Here is a 25,214-nt window from a genome sequence, read left to right as displayed (position 1 = left end):
AGAATTGCCTGAATGTGTAAAATTGAGATGTGGATAGAGGCTATGGAAAAGTTCATTATACTTTGAGAAAAATGAAAATCGTAGTGAAAAATGTGAGTTCTGGTAAAGATCCTTATATTTTTATAAAAACTAGAACTTGCAAAGAAATAATATGATATCAGGCACGTAAGAAACATTGTCCTAAGAATCTATTCAAGATGTTGTGATGATCAATTCCTGGATTCAATAGACCCATCTAGAAATAAGCTAGGAGCATAATCTAACGAAAATAAAACATATAAAATAAACTCGGGCAAAAGTGTGTGTTTCATGCTCTCCTAATGATTTAACAATGTATATTTGTTAGCCAAACGCAGGTACTTTAGTAAATGGTCTCACTAATGGATGTGACACAATTAATGAATATGGTGTAGATGAGAATGAATGATGTTTTGAAAAGTTATGGCACAATTCACAATTTAATGGTGCTAACAATGAGACTTTAGAATGTGATATCATTATTGACTAAAGATTGTGATAAAAACGATTAGAAGTGTGATTTATGAACTTTAAAAATATAATACTGCCACTCTTCACCACGCACCTCATTCTCTTAACACAATTCACGTTATTTTCTCTTCCTTAACCCCGTCAACAATCCAATTTAAACATTATATTCATTTTCTGTAACAATCATCACCAGAATGTTGATCACTGTCACCTGGGCAAACTTCAAATGGAGAAGGTGAAACCAAAAATTGATGATCATCTCACGGTTTCGAACATTATTTCTAATTACTATTTGGACATTTTGCTTTATTTTCTAAGGGTTAGTTTGGGAGTTGAATTTTAGAGGGGGAGGAAGGAAAAGGGAAGGCTTGGAAGTCTTCTCACAAGTATATTTCATAGCTCCCAAGCCTTCCCTTTCCCTTACTTCCCCTCCAAAATCCAACTCCCAAACTAACCCTAAAGGTACCATAGGCACATAAAATCGCTTGTTTGTAATTTTAGGAAAATTAATCTGACTATGGTACAACTGAACATTAATTTGATACGGATATATTGAGAAAATCAAATTTAAGAAAAAAGAAAGACTGGTGTTATTAACTAACATACATTATTTGTCCTTAATATTATCTCATTTCCTATCTAGGATCAATCAGATATTGTTACATAAATTAAAAGAAAATTTTTAAAAATAAAAAGTAACACTTTTATATTACTTGATAAAATATTCTTGATCCAGGATATGAAATGGAACACCTTTAAGGACATGTGATCTCTTTCTATCAATAACAAGTTGCTCCAAGCTAAAAGTAGATGTGGGTACATGTACATTCTATACATCTAGAAGGAAGTGTTAGTGCCTTGTGTGTCAATATGCCAAATTCACCTGATAGGTGTAGTTTGAATTTATATTAACGATTATGGTGTAGCTATTAAAATATTATTAAACTGATGTATTTTCTGGAACTCGGTAACCAAATAGCCGATTCTCTACTTTTTTCTCTGACCCCACAAAACTCGGTAATGGGGTGGGAATTTTAAATTTGCATACATATTTTATTATAATCGAGGGGTGAGAGTTTTAATTTTTTTATTTCCCAACCCAAAATCGACAATAGGGTGGCAGTTTTTCTTTTTCTTATACTTTCTCCCCAAAATCGGCAACCAATTTGGAGTTCTTTTTTAATCTCCAAAATTGGCAACTAGATTGAAGTATTTATATTTTTTATTCTCTCTACAAACTCGACAATAAGAATGGAGTTTTTCTTTTATTTTTTCTTTCTTAGTTTCTTAATAAATTGGTAGAATATTTACTTTTTCTATTTCATGTATTTTTCTTAACTTTCTAATAAATAGGCAACCTAATACATTTCATATTTATTTACTAAAATGTTTTAAACTTTTTTTTTATTGTTTGATGTAGCTTTATATATTGATGCAATACATTTCATATTTATTTACTCAAATAGAAATACAAATATTATTAAAAAGTGAAAAATATTACAATATTAATTTTCCGAATTTATTAAATCTTAAAATTATAATAACGTTTATATGATGAAGTGTCACATGCAAGTGACATTCTCCTTCTTGATGGTTGAACTCTTAACTGTTGTTCACTATGTTGTGAGATTCTCCATCTACCACGTGTTATCAATTGTGGTTCATCCTCTTCATGTTCGTCATCAACATCCTCAACCACAACCTTGTCATCAATATGTTGTATACCAAAAATGTTTGTTGACGACATAGTAGGACGATAATACTGTTGAGAATTGCATGCCGATAATGGTGTACTTGAAATAGTAACAAACATTGATGGTAGTGAGATTTGAGAACTTGATGGCAAATAGGTGGATGAATAATTATAAAACAGTGATAAACTTCTGAACCTATATGGTTGTTGTTGTTGAGAAATAGTTGATGGAGTATGTGCTTGAGAATGAGTATCAGCTTGAGTTTGTTGCGGGGATTTAGTTTCAGGCATATGAAAATGTTGAGCAAGAGGAGCTTGATCATAGTTGGTAGAGTATGCTGTAGGGTTTCGATTATCCAATGCTTCCATTATTTCACGGCCAGATGGAAAACGACAAAAATAATCGTAAGAGATTTATTAAAAAAGCTCAAGGAGCACTCTGATCACAAATTCTTTTTGCAAAAGTATACCAGAAAAAAAGATATAATTAAGAATGAATAATATAATTAAATAAAAAATTACTAAAAAAATAAAATGTCACTATTCCAGCAGAGTATGCTCCATCTCGAGAGATGTATTTTCTAGTCCTTTGTAAGTATCAATGCATATGTTGCAAGTAATGAAAAAAGTGGCAAAAATGTTGGAAAAACCATCAACCACATAGTTTTCCCTATCATTGCACATTTGAATCCAGCGATGATGCTTATGTAGTCGTCTCAGCCACTTTTGCCACTCAAGTCTATTTTGTGGAGCTTTTCAAGTTCACTGGATCTTGTGGATTGATTGATTCATGCCAAATTGCCTCATAACCTGACCAGGAGCATGCCATTCCACAATTGCGAAACAAATCAGTGGCACACATGATTGTCATATGTCAAAAACATTTCACAGGAAAGTCATGTACAATATATGGGGTCTAATGGATACTCAATACCACTTCTAACAATTATGTCCCCAACCACTCCTAACTCCCTACCAAGACTCTTGTACAAGTGAAAACACTACCTAATCGCAACTCTGATTTCCCAACAGTATTCTCTAACAAGGTGATACTAATACACCTTGAGAATCTAAGAAAATTGTCTACAAATATTTACAAGTTGTGTGCACCTAAAATATGCTAATCTTATACTTTAGAACAATACTAAAACCTGACTAGATATGTCACAAAAAGACTTAAAAGAATAATGCGTGATTATCCTAGGTTTTTCAAAAATGATTTTACAATGATGCACAATAGATAATTTCCTATGAAACTATCTCATCTCTCTTTTCTTCTATCAGAGAAAACTAATGACTTTTCACACAACAACAAATTCATTATGTATGTATGTATGTATGTATGTATGTATGTATGTATGTATGTATGTATGTATGTATGTATGTATGTATGTATGTATGTATGTATGTATGTATGTATGTATGTATGTATGTATGTATGTATGTATGTATGTATGTATGTATGTATGTATGTATGTATGTATGTATGTATGTATGTATGTATGTATGTATGTATGTATGTATGTATGTATGTATGTATGTATGTATGTATGTATGTATGTATGTATGTATGTATGTATGTATGTATGTATGTATGTATGTATGTATGTATGTATGTATGTATGTATGTATGTATGTATGTATGTATGTATGTATGTATGTATGTATGTATGTATGTATGTATGTATGTATGTATGTATGTATGTATGTATGTATGTATGTATGTATGTATGTATGTACGTATGTATGTATGTATGTATGTCTTATTTTAAGTTGATTCAATTTTAAGATTGTGAGACCTAGACACTACTCATTCAATCATCTTAAGACTTTAGAAATATAAAAACTTAACCTAAGTCTTCTTGATAGAACTTGAGCCTTGGATTTATTGTTTATTGAGTTGTTCATGTCTTCAAGCTTTCCTTTTATCCTTGTCTTCATCAAAATAATGTGATGATGCATACTTACAATCTCAATCTCCACATATTGACGTTGACAAACTCTTGTGTGTTCACTTGTTTGAATGGCTTCATGATAGTCAACTTGTTTTACAATAGTTGCTAAAGCATTGCTTCCTCTTACTCTTTTCTCCCCCTCAAGTCACGCATGTGTTTAGTTTGTAAGGATGCTTTACTTTCTTCTTTCTTTGTGGAAGATTATGCAATCTGCAAAACTCTAACAACACAATTTTTCTCCCTTTGGCATGATCAAAAAGTAATGAAAAAATGAAGAATATAGCCAAAAGTATGGAAAAGTAAGAAAATTTGATGTGTTAATCGATTAAGCAGTATATTAATTGATTAACAAGTTTATAAAATTTTGAAACACTTAGCACATGATTGTACTTAATTGATTATTTATGTGATTAATTGATTAAGCTTCTTGATAATTAACAATTTTCAACTTATGTTTATGCTATTTGCAGAAATTTGTAAACTATACCATCTACCATAATAGCATATTAAAGTCAGAATAATCAATGGAAAGGAAAATATAACCAGGATGGAATATATAGACCATTCAATGTTAAGCACCAAGGATAATAAAGATGTTAATAGCATATACACCAAAGGAAATATAAGTCAAGGTTACATACCAAAATATAATAAGTCACAACAAAACATAACAAAAACACCACAACACACACACCGAACTAGGACAAACTAAGACGCCATAAGCTAGACTTTGCATCAGAAGGTGGTTGTAGTGGTTGAGAGAATCCGTCAAAGGTCGAGAACATGAGCCTCATAACCTTAATCTGAGTCCTATTTTCCAGCTCTTGTCGGTGAAACTCTGCCATGAGCCTATCTTCCATGTCCTACATACGCTCATTCAGACGTTGTTCTATGGCATCCAAGTGAGCCAAACTGAATGTAGGTCCTTTAGGTGTAGGAAATTCAACATTTCCTGCTCCAAAGTTTTACTGAGCTTGGTTTGCATCCTCCTCCTCATCAGAAAACTCCAGATCCATGGTGGTGTTGTGATCCTCCTCATACATCCAAACTACATCATACTTGTAGATGCCCATTTTGTTAATCAGGTTGTCAGCAACCAAATAATCTTTGGGATGCATAGTAATGATCTCCTTATCGACAGTGTCGATACCCAGATGGTCGATAATGCATGAGATCAAGATCCCATAAGCCAAAAAACGAGAGGAAGAAGAAGTGAAGCCCGACAAGACCTTCAAAATCTCCAAAGCCTAGTTTACCATTTTGCCTTCCTTTATTGCAATCATCATCTTCAAATCACTAATTATTGGTTGTGCATGATTAGTGTTATGCTGAACCAAGATGTAAGCAATAAGGTAATGGAGAAGTCTATTATCCACAATCAACCTTGGTCAACTCTCCTTGTATATAGTAGTGAGGTCCTCGTAGGCAGGACTTATACATTTCAACCATAACATATGAGTTCCATAACTCATTTTCACAGTCGCCTAGAGGAGATCCATCACTAGTTAAACCTCCAACCTCCAAAAATAATTCCCCATTCAAGGTAAATAGCTTCCCCTTCACAACACTAATATAAACTTCATCCTTAAACTAAAAATTACCATAGAATTCCTAAATCAGAGAGGGATAGATGTTACCATTCAGTTCTAAGAAAGTGTTGACCCCTTGATGTGAAGAAGATCTAGCTCCTGACCATGACACAGTTTTGATGAAGACACTAAGACCACAAAAATAAGGAAAAAGGAAGAAGATATTGAAGAAAAAGAAATCAAGGTTCAAACAGAGTGTAAGTCTTTGATAGGTAGTTTTATCCTTTAAACTCTAGTATGTTTAGTAAACAATGTTCAAATGAAAGATTAAAACTATTTTGAAATAAAATTGGAAAACTCTTAGACAAAGTAAAACAATTTTCAAAATGCTAAGTAATGGGTTACTAGACCTGAGTAACAGGTTACTAGATCTAGGTAACAGGTTACTTGAACAGTGTAACAATGAATAACAGGTTACTAGGACACTGTAACAAGTTATCTAACTGAGTAAAAAGTTATCCAACAAATTTAACATAGTGTAACCGATTACTGCAAAGTAGTAACCAATTATTTCTCAAACATAGAGTTTGAGTAATCAATTACATCGTAATGTAACTGATTATACAGAATTGTTATAACCAGATTTTCAAATCCAAACAGAACAACTTTCATCCAAACTCAATGGGTTTTATTCCAATCGTATCCCAACTTCATAGAAGACTATATTGGCTTATTGGAATTCTATTTAAAGCATTGAAACATCAATTTCATAAGAATCTTGAATACATGAATTACGTGCAATTTCATATACAATTGTCTAAACTTTTCATGCAACTTTTGTTCTAAACTTTCATACTTTTTTTTTCCTGAAGTTGCTTCAAGTGCAAGTTCTAAAGTTTTTCAAACATAAATACTTTCAAAGCATTATAGACTAAGTGTATTAAGAGTAAGAGGATTTCAATTTATAGAAGTATTATATCTTGTAAAGGCAATCTTGCCCTAGAATTTATTCTTCAAATTTGATTGTGAAACTTGTCATCACAAGGGTGTGGTGAGAAGGGGGAAAATGGTACTTGGAAAGGTTGTTTTCCAAGGGTGTAAGGTATTTGTGAGTGTGTAAGGTACAATGAGTCTCGAGGAGAGAAATTGTAATTACAACTCAAGATATCTAGTAAATAAATCTCTTGTGTTGCAAGAGTACTAGACATAGCCTTTGGTGGACAAGAAGGTGAACCAATATAAATATTTGTGTTCTTTCACTATTCTCTCTACTCTTTCTATTTCTTTTTGGAGTTTGTTGTTTGGTAATCTTTCAGCAACATTTATGTTGCATAACATTCTGATATCATAGCCGAAAAATTGACCATTACTTTATACAACTAATTCACCCCCTAGTTGCCATCTAATACTTATAATTGACACCAGAGCTTAGTTTGGGTAAGATACCCCAAAGATCTTAAAGGCATGAAATGGAATGGTATATTGGCTTATTGGAAGCCTATTTAAAGGCATCGAAACACCCATTTCATAACAATCTTGAATACACGAATTACACACAATTTCATATACAATTCTCTGCACTTTTCATGCAACTTTTGTTCTAAAGTTGCATCAAGTGCAAGTTCTAAAGTTTTTCAAAGTTAAATACTTTAAAGAGCGTTGTATACTAAGTGTATTAAGAGTAAGAGGGTTATAAGTTATAGAAGTGTTATATCTTGTAAAGGTAATCTTGCCCTAGAATTTATTCTTCAAATTTGGTTGTAAAACTTGTCATCACAAGGGTATGGTGAGAAGGGGAAAGAGAGTACTTGGAAAGGTTTTTTTCCCAAGGGTGTAAGGTATTTGTGAGTGTGTAAGGTAGAAGGAGTCTCGGGGAGAGAAATTGTAAATACAACTCAATATACCTAATAAAGAAATCTGTTGTGCTGCAAGAGTACTAGACGACTAATCCCTGAGTGAATTTGAAGCCTTGCTCCACCATCCAAGCCATGTCCGCATCATGAATGTATGTTTGCTTTCGGGCAATGAATTTTGTTATTCTAGCTGCCTAAAGAGCAAGAGAGTAGGAAGGATCGTTCCTTACGGTATTCTTGCCACCTTGTGCATATGAAGAACTGCCAACCTCCATGTTACGTGTAGACTTGGCAGTATGTTTGATTCTTTTCGACCTTCCATCACTCATCTTTGCAATTTAATTGATTGAACAATCGATTTGGGGAAAAGGGTTAGGGTTTCTAAAAGAGAGAAAAATTATAGGTTATGTGATTTGAGGTTAATTGGTAGGTTAGGAGAGGATGGGAAGAGTGGAAAATGATTGGCTATGCTATAATTTGACTTAAGAACAAAAACCAAATGAAATTTGTTGGAGGAAGATAAAGTGTAAGAAGTTAAGGTTAAAGACGAAACTTAACTTGGAACTGTACTTGCATCTGGTTTGTCAGTGATTTTAATCGATTATGGAAAAATTTAATTGATTATTAATTTTAAAAATACGCCTAGTTTAATCAATTAATAGTGAGTTAATCGTTTAACTCTTGTACACGGCTTAGCCGTGGTAGCCTCTGGAACTCACCATTGGTCCAATTAATTGATGACAGGCTTAACTAATCGATTAACAATTATAAAATTTTAACCAGGTAATCGGTTAACACCTTAGATAATCAATTAAAAGCAGTGATTTTATAGATTTGACTACAGTTTGAATAAGTTCTGAGATTTGCTCATATATGACTAGAAAAGACATATCCTAAAGACTCAAAACAAACTAACACACAATCAACACATCATGAACTCAATCAAGCACAAGAAACATGCATTGAAGTAATAAACTATAAAGGCACATACCAAGATCACAAAAGAAGGTTATCAAGAACCTAATACAAACTATTTTAGATATGATTCATCAAGAATGTCAAATTATTTGCGTAAGGCAACGAAAGAAACCCTAAGAAGGGGCTTGGTGAATATATCGACAAGTTGTTTTAAGGTTTCTAAAATCACCCTTATGCAAATAATCTCCCTTATGAACATAATCTCTAAGAAAATGATGTCTTATCTCTATATTCTTTGTTCTAGAATGTGAAATGGGATTCTTTGATAGCTTTATGGCGCTTGTATTATCACACTTGATAGGAATCTTATCACGTCTTAGACCATAGTCTAATAGTTGTTGCTTCATCCAAAGGATTTGTGCAAAACATATGTCAATGGATATATATTTCGCTTCGGTGGTTGACAAAGCAACACAAACTTGTTTTTTACTATACCATGAAACTAGTGAACTACCCAATTGGTGGCAAGTACCAATAGTACTCTTTCGATCCAATTTAAAACTAGAAAAAAGGGAGTTAGAGTAACCTATTAAATAAAGTCAGGCATCCATTGGATACCAAAGTCTCATATTTATGGTTCCTTTTAAGTATTTAAGGATGCGTTTGATTGTAGAAAAATGTGATTCTTTAGGAGAAGCTTGATATCTAGCACACATGCAATCACCAAACATAATCACCAAACATTTTATTTGGGTGGCTTGAAGTAAGATACAATAAAGAACCAATCATACCTTCATATTTAGTTACCTCTACTGCCTTACCCTTCTCATCCTTGTCTAGATAACAAGATGATGCCATAGGAGTTGAAGTTTCTTTAGATTTTCCATCTCGTACTTTTTCAAAAGTTCCTTGTAATATTTAGATTGATGGACAAGGATGATTTTTTTCATTTGTTTTATTTGTAGCCCAAGGAAAAATGTCAATTCGTACATCATTTCCATCTTAAACTCACCCTTCATAAGATCATAAAATTCCTTGCACAAGACATCGTTAGTAGTTGCACCAAAATTTATATCATCTACATAAATTTGAACTAACAAAATGGTTTTTTTTACAGATTTAGATATAAAAAGATTAGTGTAAACTTTACCCCTTACAAAGCCTTTTTCTAAGAGAAAATAGCTAAGTATATCATATCAAGCTCTTGGAGCTTGTTTCAACCCACAAAGTGTTTTTTTCAACTTAAAGATATGGTTTGGATATTTAAAATTGTCAAAACCAAGGGGTTGGTCAACATATACTTCTTCTTGAATGTATCCATTCAAGCATGCACTTTTTACATCCATTTGCTGAAGTTTGAAATTCATTATTGAAGCAAAAGCTAAAAGCATCATAATAGCCTCTAAGCTTGCAATGAGGGCATAGGTTTCATGATAATCAATTCATTCCTCTTGATTATAACATTTGGATACTAATATTTTCTTATTTCTAATAATCAAGTTGGACTCATACAACTTGTTTCCAAAAACCCATTTTGTGTCAATAACAGTATGACCACTGGGTCTAAGGACCATGTCCCAAACATTATTATATTCAAATTAGTTAAGCTCTTCTTGCATATCTATTCCCCAATGAACATCCTCTATTTCCTCCTATATATTCCTAGGCTTGATTTGAGAAACAAAAGCGAAAAAGTTATAAATATTGTGTAAAGAGTTTCGGGTTACTACTTTCCTTGAGATATCACCTATAACCTTATCGATGGGTGGTCCTTCTTTGTTTTCCAAGCCTGTGGCATATCTTGATGATCTTGACTTGCATCTTGATCATCCTGCAACACTTTTTCAGATTTTGCATCCTTAGTGTATGCACCTTCAAGAGCAACATAAACATTATCAGAAATAACCTTCCTCTTCACTTTTGGAGAAGACTCATCAAAATGTACATGTATTGACTCTTCAACATTCATGGAATGTTTGTTATAGACTCTATATGCCTTACTATGGTTACTATGGTTACTTAATTTATTTGTATCATTATTTCAAAGGAAGCATTTGCATCCAAAGCGTGAAGATGTGAAATATTCGATTTTCTCCTTTTAAAAGTTTGTAGGGGTTTTCAAAGGTATAGGTCTCATTAGGACTATATTCATTACATAGTATGCAGTATGCACCGCATCGTCCCAAAAGTATTTAAGCTCCTTGATTTTATTTAATATGGTTCTTGCAAACTACTCAAGAACTCAATTTTTCTCTCAACACTCCAATTTGTTGAGGAATTGTATGAGTGGAATATTAATAATGAATGCCATGTGTTTGACATAATTTGTCGAATTGGTGGTTTTCAAACACACCACCATGGCCACTTTGAATACACAATATTTTATGGTTGAGTTGATTTTGAAGAAGTTTGGCAAGATTTTGAAGAAGTTTGGCAAGGTTTTGAAGAAGTTTGGCAAGACTTTAAAAAAAATTAAAAGAGTCACTTTTCAAAGCAAGGAACAATGTTAAAGTGAATCTTGAGAAATAGTCCACAATGGCAAGTGTGTAGTAACTACCATCAAAGATCATAATTTGTGATAATCCAAACAAGTCCATATGGAACAACTCCAAAGGCCTTATTGTGGATACCATAGTTTTTGATGAAAATGAATTTTTGACTTGCTTGAATCTTTGGAAAGAGTCATAAATGTCCTTAGTTTTAAAATTCAGCTTTGGTAGTCCAATTACTAAGTCCTTGGAGGAGAATTTTTCTAAATGTTTCAAATGGATATGTGTTGTTCTCCTATGTCAAACCCATAAGACAATTTAAAAATAGTGAAGTGATATCATCTAGATCAACCATGTAAATAGTGTTTATTCGATGAACAATAAACTTAACTTTATTGTCTATGTCACTTTGAACTATGCAATACTTGGAATCAAAAGATACATTATTACCTTTGTCACAATGTTGGCTTATGCTTAGAAAATTGTGCTCCAATCTTTCCACATAAAGCACGTTGTCAAATATTGTTTGTGAAGCGTTACCTATTTTGCCTTTCCCATGTATCTTAACTTGGTTGTTATCGTCATACGTGACATGACCTTCGATCTATCACCTGTCATGTGCCTAGAACATTCGCTATCCAAATACCAATGATATCTGTGTGTTCTTAGGCACACCTACAAAACAATGTTACTTGCTAATTTTAGGTACCCATGTTATGTTGGGTCCCTTCTTGATAGTAACTTGGGGAACTTGTCCCTTTTAATCCACATATATTGGGCACCAGGTACACCATGCATTATTATATCACAAGAAATAGAAGTATGCCCATATATGCCACAATAAAAGCAATTAGGTAATTTATGAAGTCACTATTTGGTATATCCTACTTGTTTCTTGTTAAACTTCCTTTTCGTAGCATGCTTATAATCTAGACCAAATTGATTACCTACATTTCTAGATGCAGCAAGTAGATTGATCAATTTTTTACTACTACTTGTGAAGTTCGGAATTTTCTGTTTTAAGTACAAATTTTCGTTTTCCAAAATTTTGCACTTTTCACAAGTAGACGCCTCAATTAACTTAGTAGAACAGTTGCAAGTATCATTAGAGTATATAAAATCAAGAGTTTCATTCTGTAATATTAATTCATCAATAAAATTCTACATTTCAATGTTTTCTTTTCATACACAAGAATCACTCTTTTTGTATCTACATTTATTCTAGCTAACTTTTTCAATTCTTCATGCAACTCGACAGATGCGCCACATAATTCATTGTAAATAGGACAATTATCGAAACTAGAATCAGATTCATAAGAATGTACCTCATTCAACTCTTCTCATTTGCTTGAGTCTCAAGAATTCCGATTTTTGACCATGTGGCAAAGTTTTTCCGATTCCATCTCTTCTGAGGTGCTAAAAGTATAAAAATGTACTAGTTGTGCTTTTGATCTCCCATACAAACATTTTGGTAAAAAAAAGTCATTTTCATTAAAAAAAATAATAATTTTAAATGTAAGTGATTGGTATGACTAGTGTGGTTCAATAGGAAGTAGAGTTTCACTTTAGCTGGATTTTATATTTATAGATTGTATAGAAGAGTGTTATGCAAACCTACGAAAAAGAAGAGTGTTGAAGAAAAATTGGCAACTAAACGAAGATAAAAAATAAACGAAAAACTTCATTCTTGTTGCTGAGTTTGGAGAGAAAGTAAAAAAAAACTCTAATGTGGTTACCGATTTTGGAGTGAGAATAAAAAAAAGGAAATACTCCAATCCTATTGCTGATTTTGGGTTGAGAAATAAAAAAATTAAAAACTCATTTCATTGCCAATTATAATAAGATATGTATAAAAATTAAAAACTCTTACCCCATTTCCGAGTTTTGAGGTGCCAGAGAAAAAATAGAGAATTAGTTATTTGGTTGTTGAGTTTCAAAAATTACACCAATTTGATAAATATATCAAAAGGTGCACGAAATGCATGAATATAGAGTCAAACTATACCTATCCTATAAATTTGCCGTCCAAATATGCATGAAATCACCTTGCTCCAATCATTAACATCAATTTCTCGAGTTTAATGTGTGCAATGAATTCTATTGCTTGTAAAATAAATTTTGAACATCAATACTGTACTTTTCCAACCTATACAGTTATTTTTATTAGACTTTATTTGGACAACACCGTAAACGACAATGTTAACAATTAATGTAGCACATCACTTGTTGATGTTATTACTCAGGACTGAAAACAGAATTTTGAAACATATTAAAAAAATTAATTTGACGTATGTTCAGGAACCAAATATTATTATTATTATAACTGTTATTCTTATTATTTCTCATATCATTTCATGCTCAGTCAATAATCAGGCCCAGCCAACTGCACAAACTCCCTTATTGATGTTTTGATTTTTTTTCTTAAAAAAACACATTCTGCCCAAATTAATAAGATTTTATATTTCAAATATTCACTTAAAGAATAAACTCGTGCTATAGTGAGTTAGACTGCGCACAACGGGGCGAATCGAGGTCGGGTCTGCACATACCCAAACCCGAATCCGAAATTCAAAACCCGAATCCGAACCCAAACTTCACGGGGTTGAAAATAAAAATACCATTCCCGAACCCGTCGGGTTTCGGGTAACCCGAACCCGAAAAAAAATCCGAAAATGATAAAGTGTTAAGGAAAATATGATATTATTTTCGTCTAATTTTACTCTAACATTTATATTTTCTCTTGTAGTATTTCATTTCTTATGTTTAAAGATAAGTAACATTAGAGATTAAAAACAATTGGCAAATGATAGAAATTTCAATTTTAAATTGAATTACCTTACTTCGGGGCAGGTTCGGGTTAGGGTTTTTGCTATACCAAACCCGAACCCGAAATTTAAACCCGGGGTTCGGTTCGGGCGGGTACCCACGGGTTTGGTTTTTAATGTCATCCCTAAGTGATATCGAGTTAGAACTGGATGCAAGAAAACATTAAGGAACTGTGTTTATCATTTTATTATTAGCCTGCTTGAGAATTTGTCACAAGGGTTAATGGCCCCTTTACAAAGAAGCTGTCAAAATTCTTTTCAGCAGGAATTGACTTCATGCAAGTCACATTTTTTGGAACTAACAAATGAATCCAAGAAAGATGGTCACCCCAAATATCATATGCATACTCATCTGCAACTCCTACCTTTGGTGCTTCAACACCATCCTTTTGCTTCTCCAGCATCAAACCGGGAGCTCGAGCAACAACAGTAACAGTAGATGTTCGCACCGAGGAGAATGTAGAAGGTTTGTCAGGCAAGGGACAAGGAGGAGGAGGTATCTTAACAGGTATAGTAGCAGCCTTTTTCGAAACTGAATGAGGCACTTGGGGAGAAGAAACTTTCTTGTTACTGCTCAACTTCACTGGAACCTTAGGCTCCAATACATTTGTTTTAGCAGTAGAGGCAGAAGCTTTGTGGCTATAAGGATTTTGGGCAGGCACCTGAGTAATTAACCGATGCGCCTCAAGGTAGGGTTGCACCAAATCGGGAGACAACGGCCAATTGCTTTTTAACGATGCAGATACAGCTGGAGATAAGGGTGATGAGGGTGTAGAGTTTCCACTATGACTACTTGAAACTTCAGATAATGATGATGCTAATTTTGCACCAAGACTCTTCTTCTTTCTCCTTCTGCTTTTTTCTTTTCCAGTTTTGACCATGAGATTACCCGGTTGAGATGATGCTTTTGTTGTATCAGAGCTCTGAACTGCAGTGGGTGGAGACACTATTCCATCTGGAGTATCCAACAAATGACTACTCTGCCTATGACTTTCTGAAGTCTGGATCAAATGTTTAGATATTTCGTGTTCAGAGGGTTGACCTCGGCCATAAAAATATCTGCTCCAAGGGGCTTGCATTGTTGAAGTTGTGTCTTTTTCAACTGAGCAAAACAGATTATTCATCTTGCCAGACATAGATAACTTACTCTTTCTCTGGTTACAAGGAAGTAGAGGGGATTTCCCTGCACATTTTGTGGGTGTGTGGATGGAGTTATCGTCACTCTTGCACGAGTAATCCAAGTTGCCGAAGGGAACAGTTAGGGGAAATATGAAACAAAATACAAGTAAAATTAAGGATGCAACCAGGAGGAATCCAAGGACCCATTTTTTTACTCGCATCCAAAAGATAGATTTCTTGCAGTTACTCTGCACATCATAAGGGAAACTTGCCTTCATAGGTATCAGAAAAATACCAGTAGCCAAAGCAAGTTCAAGATCTCGATGCACCATGGCTGCAGAAAAATCAGTTTGGTAAGATATCAGAAGCTTGGTTGACTCTCCAGGCTGAAGAACAAAACCTTTACAGGCATGAATCTTAAAACCATCCAACCCACATTCGCTTCCAGAAACTCGGACTGTTTTCACCTCCAACGGCAAATCCCCTGTGTTCTTGGCATATAGCTCTTTCATTGAAGGTTGTGAACATGCAGAAGCCATATCTTTCATGTGAAAAAAGGCATATGGTAGAGAGAAATTGAGGGTCTTGGGCATTTTAAGATCAAAATTTATACTGTTGACATGCTCAGACCTCTCGAGCAAAACTAGCGAAAGCAACCCTCCAAAGCCCCTTAAAGGTATCCATTCAACACCTGAAAGGTTGTTTCTGATCAATGCTGAACCAGTCCACCCACATAGCTTGGATGGATAAAATATTATTGGCCCTAAAGTTAAGTTATCGTAAGGGTGTAAATAAGCCTCAGTCACTGCACTGTCTGGTACTGAGAATCCATACTTTGCTGGAGTGGTAGCTTCATCTAGAACTAAACCAGATGAAGAGGGGCAGAATAAATCGTTCGGACCCCTGCATTCATCAATTATTTCTCCCGGGTTCAAGATAAGCTGCAGCATAACTGGATGTTGGCTAGGATTCTTCACAGTGATCCACCTAGAGACATAACTTCCAACTTGAACCATTGGGAATAGATCCTCATGGTCTTCAAGCACGGACATGCCAGTAATGGTTCCTTGAGACATCCAGTTTCGAAGAACTAATTCATCTAAGTCAGCTGTCTCTATAACCTGCATGTACAAAATCTAGTTTTAATTATCAAAATTACAAGATAATAACGTGAATAATTTAAGGCAACATAAGTGAATTTTCTTCCAATATCATATTAACGAAATTCCTATGTTGTCCATAACTAACCTATAATGAAATTTCCCTTTAAAAAGAGCGGTCCAATGCAGGAGGCTCCCACCTAGTGAGGTCCGGGAATGGTACATGTATGCAGCCTTACCCCCACAAGCGGAGAGGCTATTTCCAGAATTTGAACTTGTGGCCTCTTAGTCACTAAGCAGCAACCTTACCATTGTGTGGATGCTCGTTTTGTTTTAAAAAATTGCATATAAGGATTAGTTTCCTCTGCAAAACATTATACAATATATATTTTAAAGAAACTGGACCTTTTTCTTTTAGAATAATACAAGCACAAGTTAAATGTCGTACACAGGAAAAAGAGAGCAATAAGAAATAAGAAAAAGGAAGCATAGGTCAAAGTAGTGAATAGAAGCACTATAGCAGTAGGGTGAGGCATTGCTTTTTTTTGTACTACCAAGAGTATCCCTCACCCTTTTGGATAAGAAACTAATCCCTTTTGGGTGCGGTATTGCTTTGTTTTATCACTTGCTTCTCTAGCCTGAAAAGTAAATAATTATATTGAAAATGCTTAAGACGTTTGTCCTACAGAACCTTAGACATGTACTGTCTCCAACATATCAACTCTCAGCTTTCCAGGAATGGTTTAAAAAATTCAGACTAAGGATTCTTCAATCAATAATTCATACAAGTATATTCACTGCATTATTAATGCAAAATTTAAACACAAATGACATTCATTTCTATGCTACTAAACCTGATACATAATTCATGTGCCATGATAACAAAATGGTAAGCAAGAGCTGATACTAATTGTCATGTTTAATATCCTGTAAAATCGAAATAGAATATTTATACAGTTCATGCATCACGGTAACAATAATAACGAGACACTTACAAAGTATGCTACTAGATTCAGTTGAAATAGACCACTTCAATTCATCAATAAACGCGTTCAAGAAAAACAAGGACAGAGGGGGCTAGACATCCATACCTTGACATTTTGAGGTGATGGTCTGTTTTTGTCCTCATACGATGCCCCCATATTTCCAGATTCTATGACTTTAGACTCCTGTTTCACTTCAACAGATAAATGCCTTTGATGTTCAAAACAAACGTGCAGTATGTCCTCACACATAATCTCAATCTGGGGGATAGTTGAGTCATTTGTAAGAATAACCAATTTGCAGTTCTCCTGCAAGTTGGACACTTTAGGTGGCATGTCGAGATTACAATAAATGGTGCCAACTTGTGTAACAGTGCCAGGGAAAAGCAACAAACCATCCATGTACTTAATACGAAAAAGCTCAGTGTCAGAAACTTGAGCTTTAACAAAACTCAAAACACAAGGACCATAATTCCTTAGAGAAATAGTAATAACACTTTCTCCTCCTTCACATGCTGCTAGACCCTCAAGCATTGCCGAAACAAACACAACAGCCATATTATTGCCAAAATGACTATCCACTTCAGCTTCAATAGGAACCACAATAGTATCAGACATGTCTTGTGCGTACCTCCTTAAATGCAAACAAAACGCACCAAAAATTTTCCCTTCAAGTCCAACTGTAATATCTATGTCCATTAGAGTTTCAGAGCTATGTGGATCAATCTCCCAGTTCCTATGAGGCTTGATTGCTATCATTGGTGAACCAATCTGACTACTCTTAACAACCAAGAGGTTCTTAATAGTAGGGAAGATAATATTATCAAAAACCTGAAAATTATTTACACCACAAATTGCTTCGGTTTCAATAAAATTATGTCCTACAGAAGCAGTTATTTCCTCCACAAAAAGGGTTTCATCAAATGGATTTGACAATATGAAATTCATGCTCAACCTTCCACCAGGAGAAATTTCCAAACCTAATAGTGGCTGAATTCCAAAGGGAGATTCGGTAGCGTATCCTTTAGCTTCTATTATGAATCCACCAGCACTTGTCTGCAAAATCAGGTCAGCTGATGACAAGCCGAGGCATCTAGGGAAGAAAACAAAACAAATCAAAGCTGATTCACCAGGTCCTAGTGAAACCTCACTGAAGTTACAGGGGTAGAACTGTAAGTCATTGCTGAATGGTTCATAGAGGTGTAATATGCTATCGTTGCACTTATTTGTCACGGTTAAGAAAGCTACTGAAGGAGAATACAAATATTCTTGTCCCCAGTCCAGTACATTAGGATCAATCCTTACACTGGGAGAAGAGGAACTATCCAAGGAACTTGATTTGGACATTTCAACATGCTCTGACAAAGAATGTGGCAGCGTCTTTTGCTTAAGTAAAGATCGTCCACAGCAAGAAATATCATCGTTACGACCCTCAGTTTGAAGAGATGGTACATCGCTAGCTCGTTGTCTTGAGTTCAAAGAACAAGAAGCAACCCCTCCACTAAGCAACTTAAACAAACCATGGTCAGATAACCAGCTGATATTGCTACCCTGCTTGATATCTTGATCTAACCCTACACGACATAGACCGTTGTACTGACTACCTGAATCACCTACAGAAGCTGATTTTATACTTTTGTCCTCAAGATTAAATCCAGATAATGCTGAAGGAAAGCAGAATAAATGATTGTCTGGACACACACTTTCAGAACTTCTATGGATTATTGGAGATCCATAGCCTAAACTAGTATCACCAACAATGGTGTCCGGAAAACCCAAATTGTAGCTTTTCCCAAAAGATGCACAGCCGTCATCTTCTTCTGGTGGATTTTGTATCCCATTTGTAGAGCACAACCCATATGCAGTGAGGAAAAAGAGGGCATATGACAGAACCACAAAACAATTGAATGTTTTGGTTGGTTGCAACACTCTCCTATTTGAGCCACAAATACACAGTAATAATTTAGTTCAATCTAAACATAAATTAAAATGCAAAACCACTACATGATATAATAATCTTCTCAGTTTTCACTGCCAGGAAAGTTTATTTGCAAAAACTGTAAAATAAGTGTAGTCATCACTCCCTTTAGTTTTATTCCAGCACAGCAGGCCAAGAAAATGCCATCTTTTTTCCCCAAAAAAAATGGAAGTACACACTGATCACACTATCATTTAGCAACAATAACTAAGCATTAATCTCACTAAGTGGGGTCGCCTACAATGTTCGAACACGCCATAATACTCTATCATAAATCATGTTCATTAACAAAACACTGATCTCTAAATATTTTCTAATTGTTTCGACTATGTTTTTTCTCGGCCTTTCTTCCTCTAGAAATTAGACTAACCTCTATTTCATCTAGTCTCCTTACTGGGGTTTCTAACATCTCCTGTGCACATATCAAACTATACAAGGCACGAATCTACCATCTCTATGATATGGATCACACTATCATTTAAGTACTCCTTATTTAACAAAGTGTAATATCATATATTTTTATTTACAAATAAAACAGTACTGCCTAAAAAAGAATCATATAAAAATAGTATACAACTTCAAATTCCTTTTGAGACAAAAATGTAACCAAATGCAGTAATAGCTAACATCTATAGCATTAATTACAGGACAACTAATACAATTCTCTAAACGAACTCCATGTGTGTCATATATTAGATTATATTAACACCAAACAATAGAGCAACATAAAATTACAAACAAATATAGATTATATGAAAGCAATAACTCAAAATTGAACTTCGCGTGCCAGAAATAGAAGGTATATGAATCCTTATCAGTACCGTTAGTGAAAAGTTCAAGTCATCTACAACAGTAAAAGAATTTAGTAAAGGAAACTAAATAAAAAAAGTAAAAAATAAAAACATTTAAAAAAAAACGCTACTTTCAACATAGAATCTACTTACCCAGAATTTAAAATCATCAACCCAAAAAAATCTAAACTGACAGCAATCATAATCCCTCCACTCAAAAGTTTAAAGATGAAAAACTTTACTCAAAGCATGTGAGGAAGAAGCAAAAAAACAGTAACAAGAAATGAATAGCGAAAAAAAAGATAAAATAAAAAGAACCCAAGTTAAAGAAATGGAAAACGTTTCAAATTTTATTAAGAAAAAAAGATGACGAAGGATTAAACCCAAAAAAAATGGAAGGAAGATGAAAATAGTGAAACGTGGTGAGAGATGGTACCGTAAGTTTGCAGAAGTGATGATTAGGGTTTGGAGCTTCATTGAAAAGAAAGAGAAGAAACCATGCGAGGTTGAAATGAGTATCTGATGTTAGCGTTGGTCACTGCGCTTAGAAACTCGATAAAAGGAAAATGAATGAATGGCTTTGTCAGATAACCAAAGGCTGAGACAGACCAGCAACAGAAAATAAATATAAACTTGGAATTGCTGTCTAATTATAAAACGATGTCGTTCGGTTGTGGTCCAATTTTTAGTGCAAGGACTTTGGAGTTGTGGTCCATGTTGGGTTCATGTATTTGTAATAACCTAGTCGGTTATTCGAGTCATGGTATAATGTTTTTGTGTTGGTTCGTCCATCCTGAAGGAGAGTATAATTGACAATACATCTTTTATCTTAAATTTTATACTGTTTAATATACTTTTTGTTTATTTTTGTTAGAAAATGTAAAAATAATGTATATTTAATTCATATTTTATTTTTTGACCAATAACAAATAATGGATATATAAAATAGTATAAAGTTTGAGACAAAAAATATAGATCTGATCATATATTCCCCATGAAGAGAATCTCAATTTGGTAAAAGGGTAAAGATGGTGGTTCTAACCTAAAGTTGTGGTTGATGTTGGGCTATAGTTACTTTGGTGGTTAGGTAATGATTAATAGAATGATATTTTGATATTGATAAGCAATGTTTAGATTTAAAAGTTTTGAAGTACAAAAGTGTAAATTCTAAGAATCACAACTAATTGTCACTCATTTTAATTGCAAATTAATGATTCTAGATAAGGTGAGTATCAACCTTCATTTCACTTGTTTGAGTATGGTAGCACAATCTTATTGGAATTTTTTTTGGTCAACATTCAAATTTATGAAAGGTTGCCATTAGCATTGGAGAAGAAAAGGTAAGTTGATAAATACATAAAATAACTTGGAAACAATACAATTGGTTATGGGTTGTAAGTAGTGGAAAAAGAAAATGTGATCATCAACTTCTGATTTTCATTTTGGTAGATGATCTAAATTGTATATAAAAAGTAAAAAAAAAAAAACAACTTTTGGTAATTAGAAATATGATGACAATCATATGTATCACGGAGGAAAATATAAAGAAAACAAATGTATCTGGATTATGGAAATTTGCATTATGTTTGGTTTAGCAAGGAAAAGTTGAAGAAATAAAAGTTAAGAGAAGAAAATAAGCAGAAAATGTGGTAAATTTTTAGTTGTTTGGCATGGTAGAAAATGAAAAGAAAGTGAAGAAAAAAATATACTTATAATTAATAATGAAAATGATATGGATAGAAATACAAAAATATAAGTCTCACCATATTATTGTATTAGTTTGCTTTTAGGGATGACAACAATATCTGACTTGTATGTACTTACAGAAAATATATGTAACAAATACCTATAATAATAGCTTGTAGGTGCGTATAACTATCATCATACCTGCCCTCATAGTTACCCGCATAATTACAAATTTATCTTTTAATTAAATAATTTATATATTATATTTTATACCAAATTATATATTGTATATTTTTAATAATTAATAACTTTTAACCATTGATTATATCATATCATCCATCTAATAATTATTTTTTAATTATAAAATTAAATTTGGAAATCCACTAGATGCCCAAAAATAATGACTACCCTTATGGGCATCCATAAAAGGTGCAAATATACACATGAAAAGCACTACATACACTCATCTCACCCTATTGTCATTTCTATTTGTTTTATTCACTTGAGTAACAAAATTTTAATTTGATATAAGAAATAAATTAATTATTTTAATAAAGTTGTAATTTGATTCACACTATATTTGATTTAAGAAGAATTAATAAGTGGAATTAAAGTTGAAGAAAGGAAATTTAATAAAAAATGATTCCTTAATTATATGATATGAAAGGAAGAAAAATAAAAATTAATGAATTAAAAATGTTTAAAAAGAAACAAGTCTTATTAATTTTAAGTTAAAAATAAATAGAGTTTTTCCATCCATTTTCACTCCACATATGAAAAGAAAAAATTTAGTGGGCCTCATTGACCTTTTTTCTTTCGTTCATTTGTTTTCTTTCCAACCAAATGATGGGAAAAAATTCTTTTACTTTTCTCTCCTTCTATTTTCATTACAACCAAACATAGTATTGAAGATGAATATAAAATGAAGAGGAGGAATATTTGTGGAAGAACTCATTTTCGACGAAAGATATGAAAGTCAAACAGGACCAATGTGGATATTTTATTTTGTCCGGCCTACTTCACACACTAGAACATGAAAGAGGAAAAGAGATTAGAGAAGTATGAAGGGCAAAGTATGGGACTTTTATTCCAAAAAGGGGCAAAATAATAATTTTATATTTTTATAAAGTTAAATAATTATTTTTAAACATGTATGAGTATTATAATAATTTTTATAATTATTAAAGGGTTTTATATAAATTTAAATAATTATTTTTATAATCAGTATGGTCTTTTTACCGGATTAGAAATATTTAGATCATATCTATGAGAAATAATGGCATTTATTATTTTCTCAATCAAAATAAATTTTCAAAGGAAACAATGGTGTTTTGATGATTTTATAACCGGATGACAAATTATTTAAATATAAGTCAATAAAGGACAAAAAATAATTTTAATGTGTTTATGATGTGTTATGTGTTCTATATGTTCTCTGGTTAATCTTAATCACATCCAAACATTATACAACTTTGAAATAGAACACTGGTTGGAGATGTCGTGATAACAAACTACATAAATCTTTTGCTTCTTTTGTTTATTACAGTCTCCTTTATTCTTTTGATGTGGTGAATCTGCTGTACCTATAATCTTCAAGCACTAGCACTTGAAGCAAATAATTTAGAAGGTTGAGATGCTATCTATTTGTATTATAGTGCATATATATGTTAAATCTATATTGCCAATATCTCATTAACAATATCAAATATAAAACTCGAGAGTTGTTAATCAATGCACTTCAATTCATTTTGTCCTCTATAAGGAACGTAGCAACATTCAAGTTGTTTATCTGCCACTCTAATTAAGATAAGCTCAAGAGTAATAACATGTAAAAAAACTTAAGTGTAAAGTACATAATTGTGTTTATCTGCCTTTAATTATCCTCTGGTTCCCCCCTCTGTACACAATAATAATGTAATCTGTTTTATTGTTCATATTGACATACCTTGTACGTTTAAAATTCTAAAAATTGAATAGAGGAAGGAGTAAAGGCATCACCTCCTTTGACCCTTGCTGCTCATATCTCATTTTTACTAATTCTGACCCAGAATTCATAAAATGTACTTTACACTTAAGTTTTATATTTGATATTACTAATGAGATATTGACAATATAGATTTAACATATATATGCACTATAATACAAATAATTCAGAAGGTTGATATTGCTAATGTAATAGTCATAGCTTCCATGTATTTAGACATTCTTGAGGTTGAGATGTTGGCAATTATTATTTGTATGTGAGACTTGTCTTAACATTTACATGTTTCACATGAAGAATAGAAATTTAAGAGATTTTTTTACCCACAATATGTCATATACATACTTTAATGATTTGTTAAGCCTGATCCTTTATAAGATGATTTATGTAGTTTCTAGTCAAGTGTTTTAATTAAACTTTGATGTTTTATTTATTTATTTATTTATATAATGAGCATCTGTCATATAGTCAAGTGTTTCAATTAAACTTTGATGTTTTATTTATTTAAATAATGAGCATCTGTCATCGAAAATGATGTAGGCCCATGCATGAAATTAAGAGCACATTACTTTCCATAACCTTAACATTTAACACGTCCTTGAGGGTTGAGACTTGAGACAACATTTGACTCAGCTCGAATGTGCATATAATCATCCTAGGCTAAACTAAGCTAAACTTAATTAGGACATACTTTGAACCTTGCATGGTAAACTAGAGATCTCACAGGTCTTATTGCTTCTGTAGTTAACTGCTTTGCTTGCTGAAATTGGACTAGACATCCAAAGAGGCACATGTCTTCTCCACAACCAACGATTACTCATTAGATGTGTTTGTTGTTGAAGGATAGCTCTATGAGGTATGTTGATAATCATTTGATATCTACTTATACTGAAAAGTAAATGAAAAAATGTCAAAAGAACAAATGGTAGGTGTTTCTCTTTATGATCAATTTGTTCTTTTGTTTGCTTTTTTAGATGTAGTTGAAATACTAAACTTGTGATAGACATGACACTCCATAATTCTCTTAAAGAGACAAATTTGTTTTTCATGCAGGTCATGGTTCATGTCACTATGGTTCATGTTTTTTATAATTCTCTTAAAGAGACAAATTTGTTTTTTATGCAGGTCATAATTCATGTCACTATGGTTCATGTTTTTTATAATTCTCTTAAAGAGACAAATTTGTTTTTTATGCAGGTCATAATTCTTTTATGTTTAACTACATATCTCTGCCTACTTTTGACCTGGGTTATCTTTTGATAATGTTAAAAGGGGGAGAAAGGTTGTTTTGTGTTGTTTGATTGTGCAGGTTGATCGTAATAACTGCTTCCGAAATATTAGCGCATAATATCAATCACTGCCAATACAATCTTCAAGCTAATTCATCAAACAATTGGTGTAGTGTTTTGTCATCATCAAAAAAGGGGAGATTGAAAGTGCGCATGTCAAGATAGCACTTTGGAAAGCTCTCTCTATGTGTTTAGTTTTGATGAGGACAACTTGTGATTATGAAAGCTTGAAGATCATCAACAAATCAGCATGCTTAAGTCTCTAGATTGGTATTAGACTTAGACTAATAATTAGTTTAGGTTGAGTCTAAGGCTTAGGTAAACTCTATACATGTCTCATATGCATAAAACTTTAAATCATTTTAAGTTTTGAGATATGTCATTTATAATAATGTTCATGCATCATATAAATACATGTAATCTGTGCATCCTAGGCATAAACTTAGTGTTGAACATGTATAAATTAAGTGCATAAAGTATTTGAGTTTTGTAATTTGAAAATACACTTAGAAATATGTTGTTAATCGATTAAGGCA

The 25,214-nt window shown here is 33.0% G+C and overlaps 1 protein-coding gene across 1 annotated transcript; it reads right to left on the bottom strand.

The window, feature by feature from the left end:
* Positions 1-13,898: 13,898 nt before the first annotated feature.
* Positions 13,899-20,393, bottom strand: LOC109338737. The gene is made up of 3 exons (XM_019576032.1): positions 20,159-20,393; positions 17,062-18,886; positions 13,899-15,991 (listed from the first exon to the last, which is right to left on the bottom strand). Exons 1-3 carry the CDS (start codon positions 20,197-20,199, stop codon positions 13,943-13,945), a joined length of 3,915 nt encoding a protein of 1,304 aa, XP_019431577.1. The 5' UTR covers positions 20,200-20,393; the 3' UTR covers positions 13,899-13,942.
* Between the last annotated feature and the right edge of the window lie 4,821 nt (positions 20,394-25,214).

This window comes from Lupinus angustifolius, unplaced genomic scaffold (assembly GCF_001865875.1).
Source record: "Lupinus angustifolius cultivar Tanjil unplaced genomic scaffold, LupAngTanjil_v1.0 Scaffold_39_218, whole genome shotgun sequence".
NCBI lineage: Eukaryota > Viridiplantae > Streptophyta > Magnoliopsida > Fabales > Fabaceae > Lupinus > Lupinus angustifolius.
This window is presented reverse-complemented; position numbering and strand designations above follow the sequence as displayed.

Coding starts and splice junctions, on each gene's coding strand:
- LOC109338737 (XM_019576032.1), bottom strand. CDS start 20,199: ATGAAGCTCCAAACCCTAATCATCACTTCTGCAAACTTACG. Junction 18,887..20,158: donor ATCACTTCTGCAAACTTACG/GTACCATCTCTC, acceptor TGGCTCAAATAG/GAGAGTGTTGCAACCAACCA. Junction 15,992..17,061: donor CATCACCTCAAAATGTCAAG/GTATGGATGTCT, acceptor TTGTACATGCAG/GTTATAGAGACAGCTGACTT.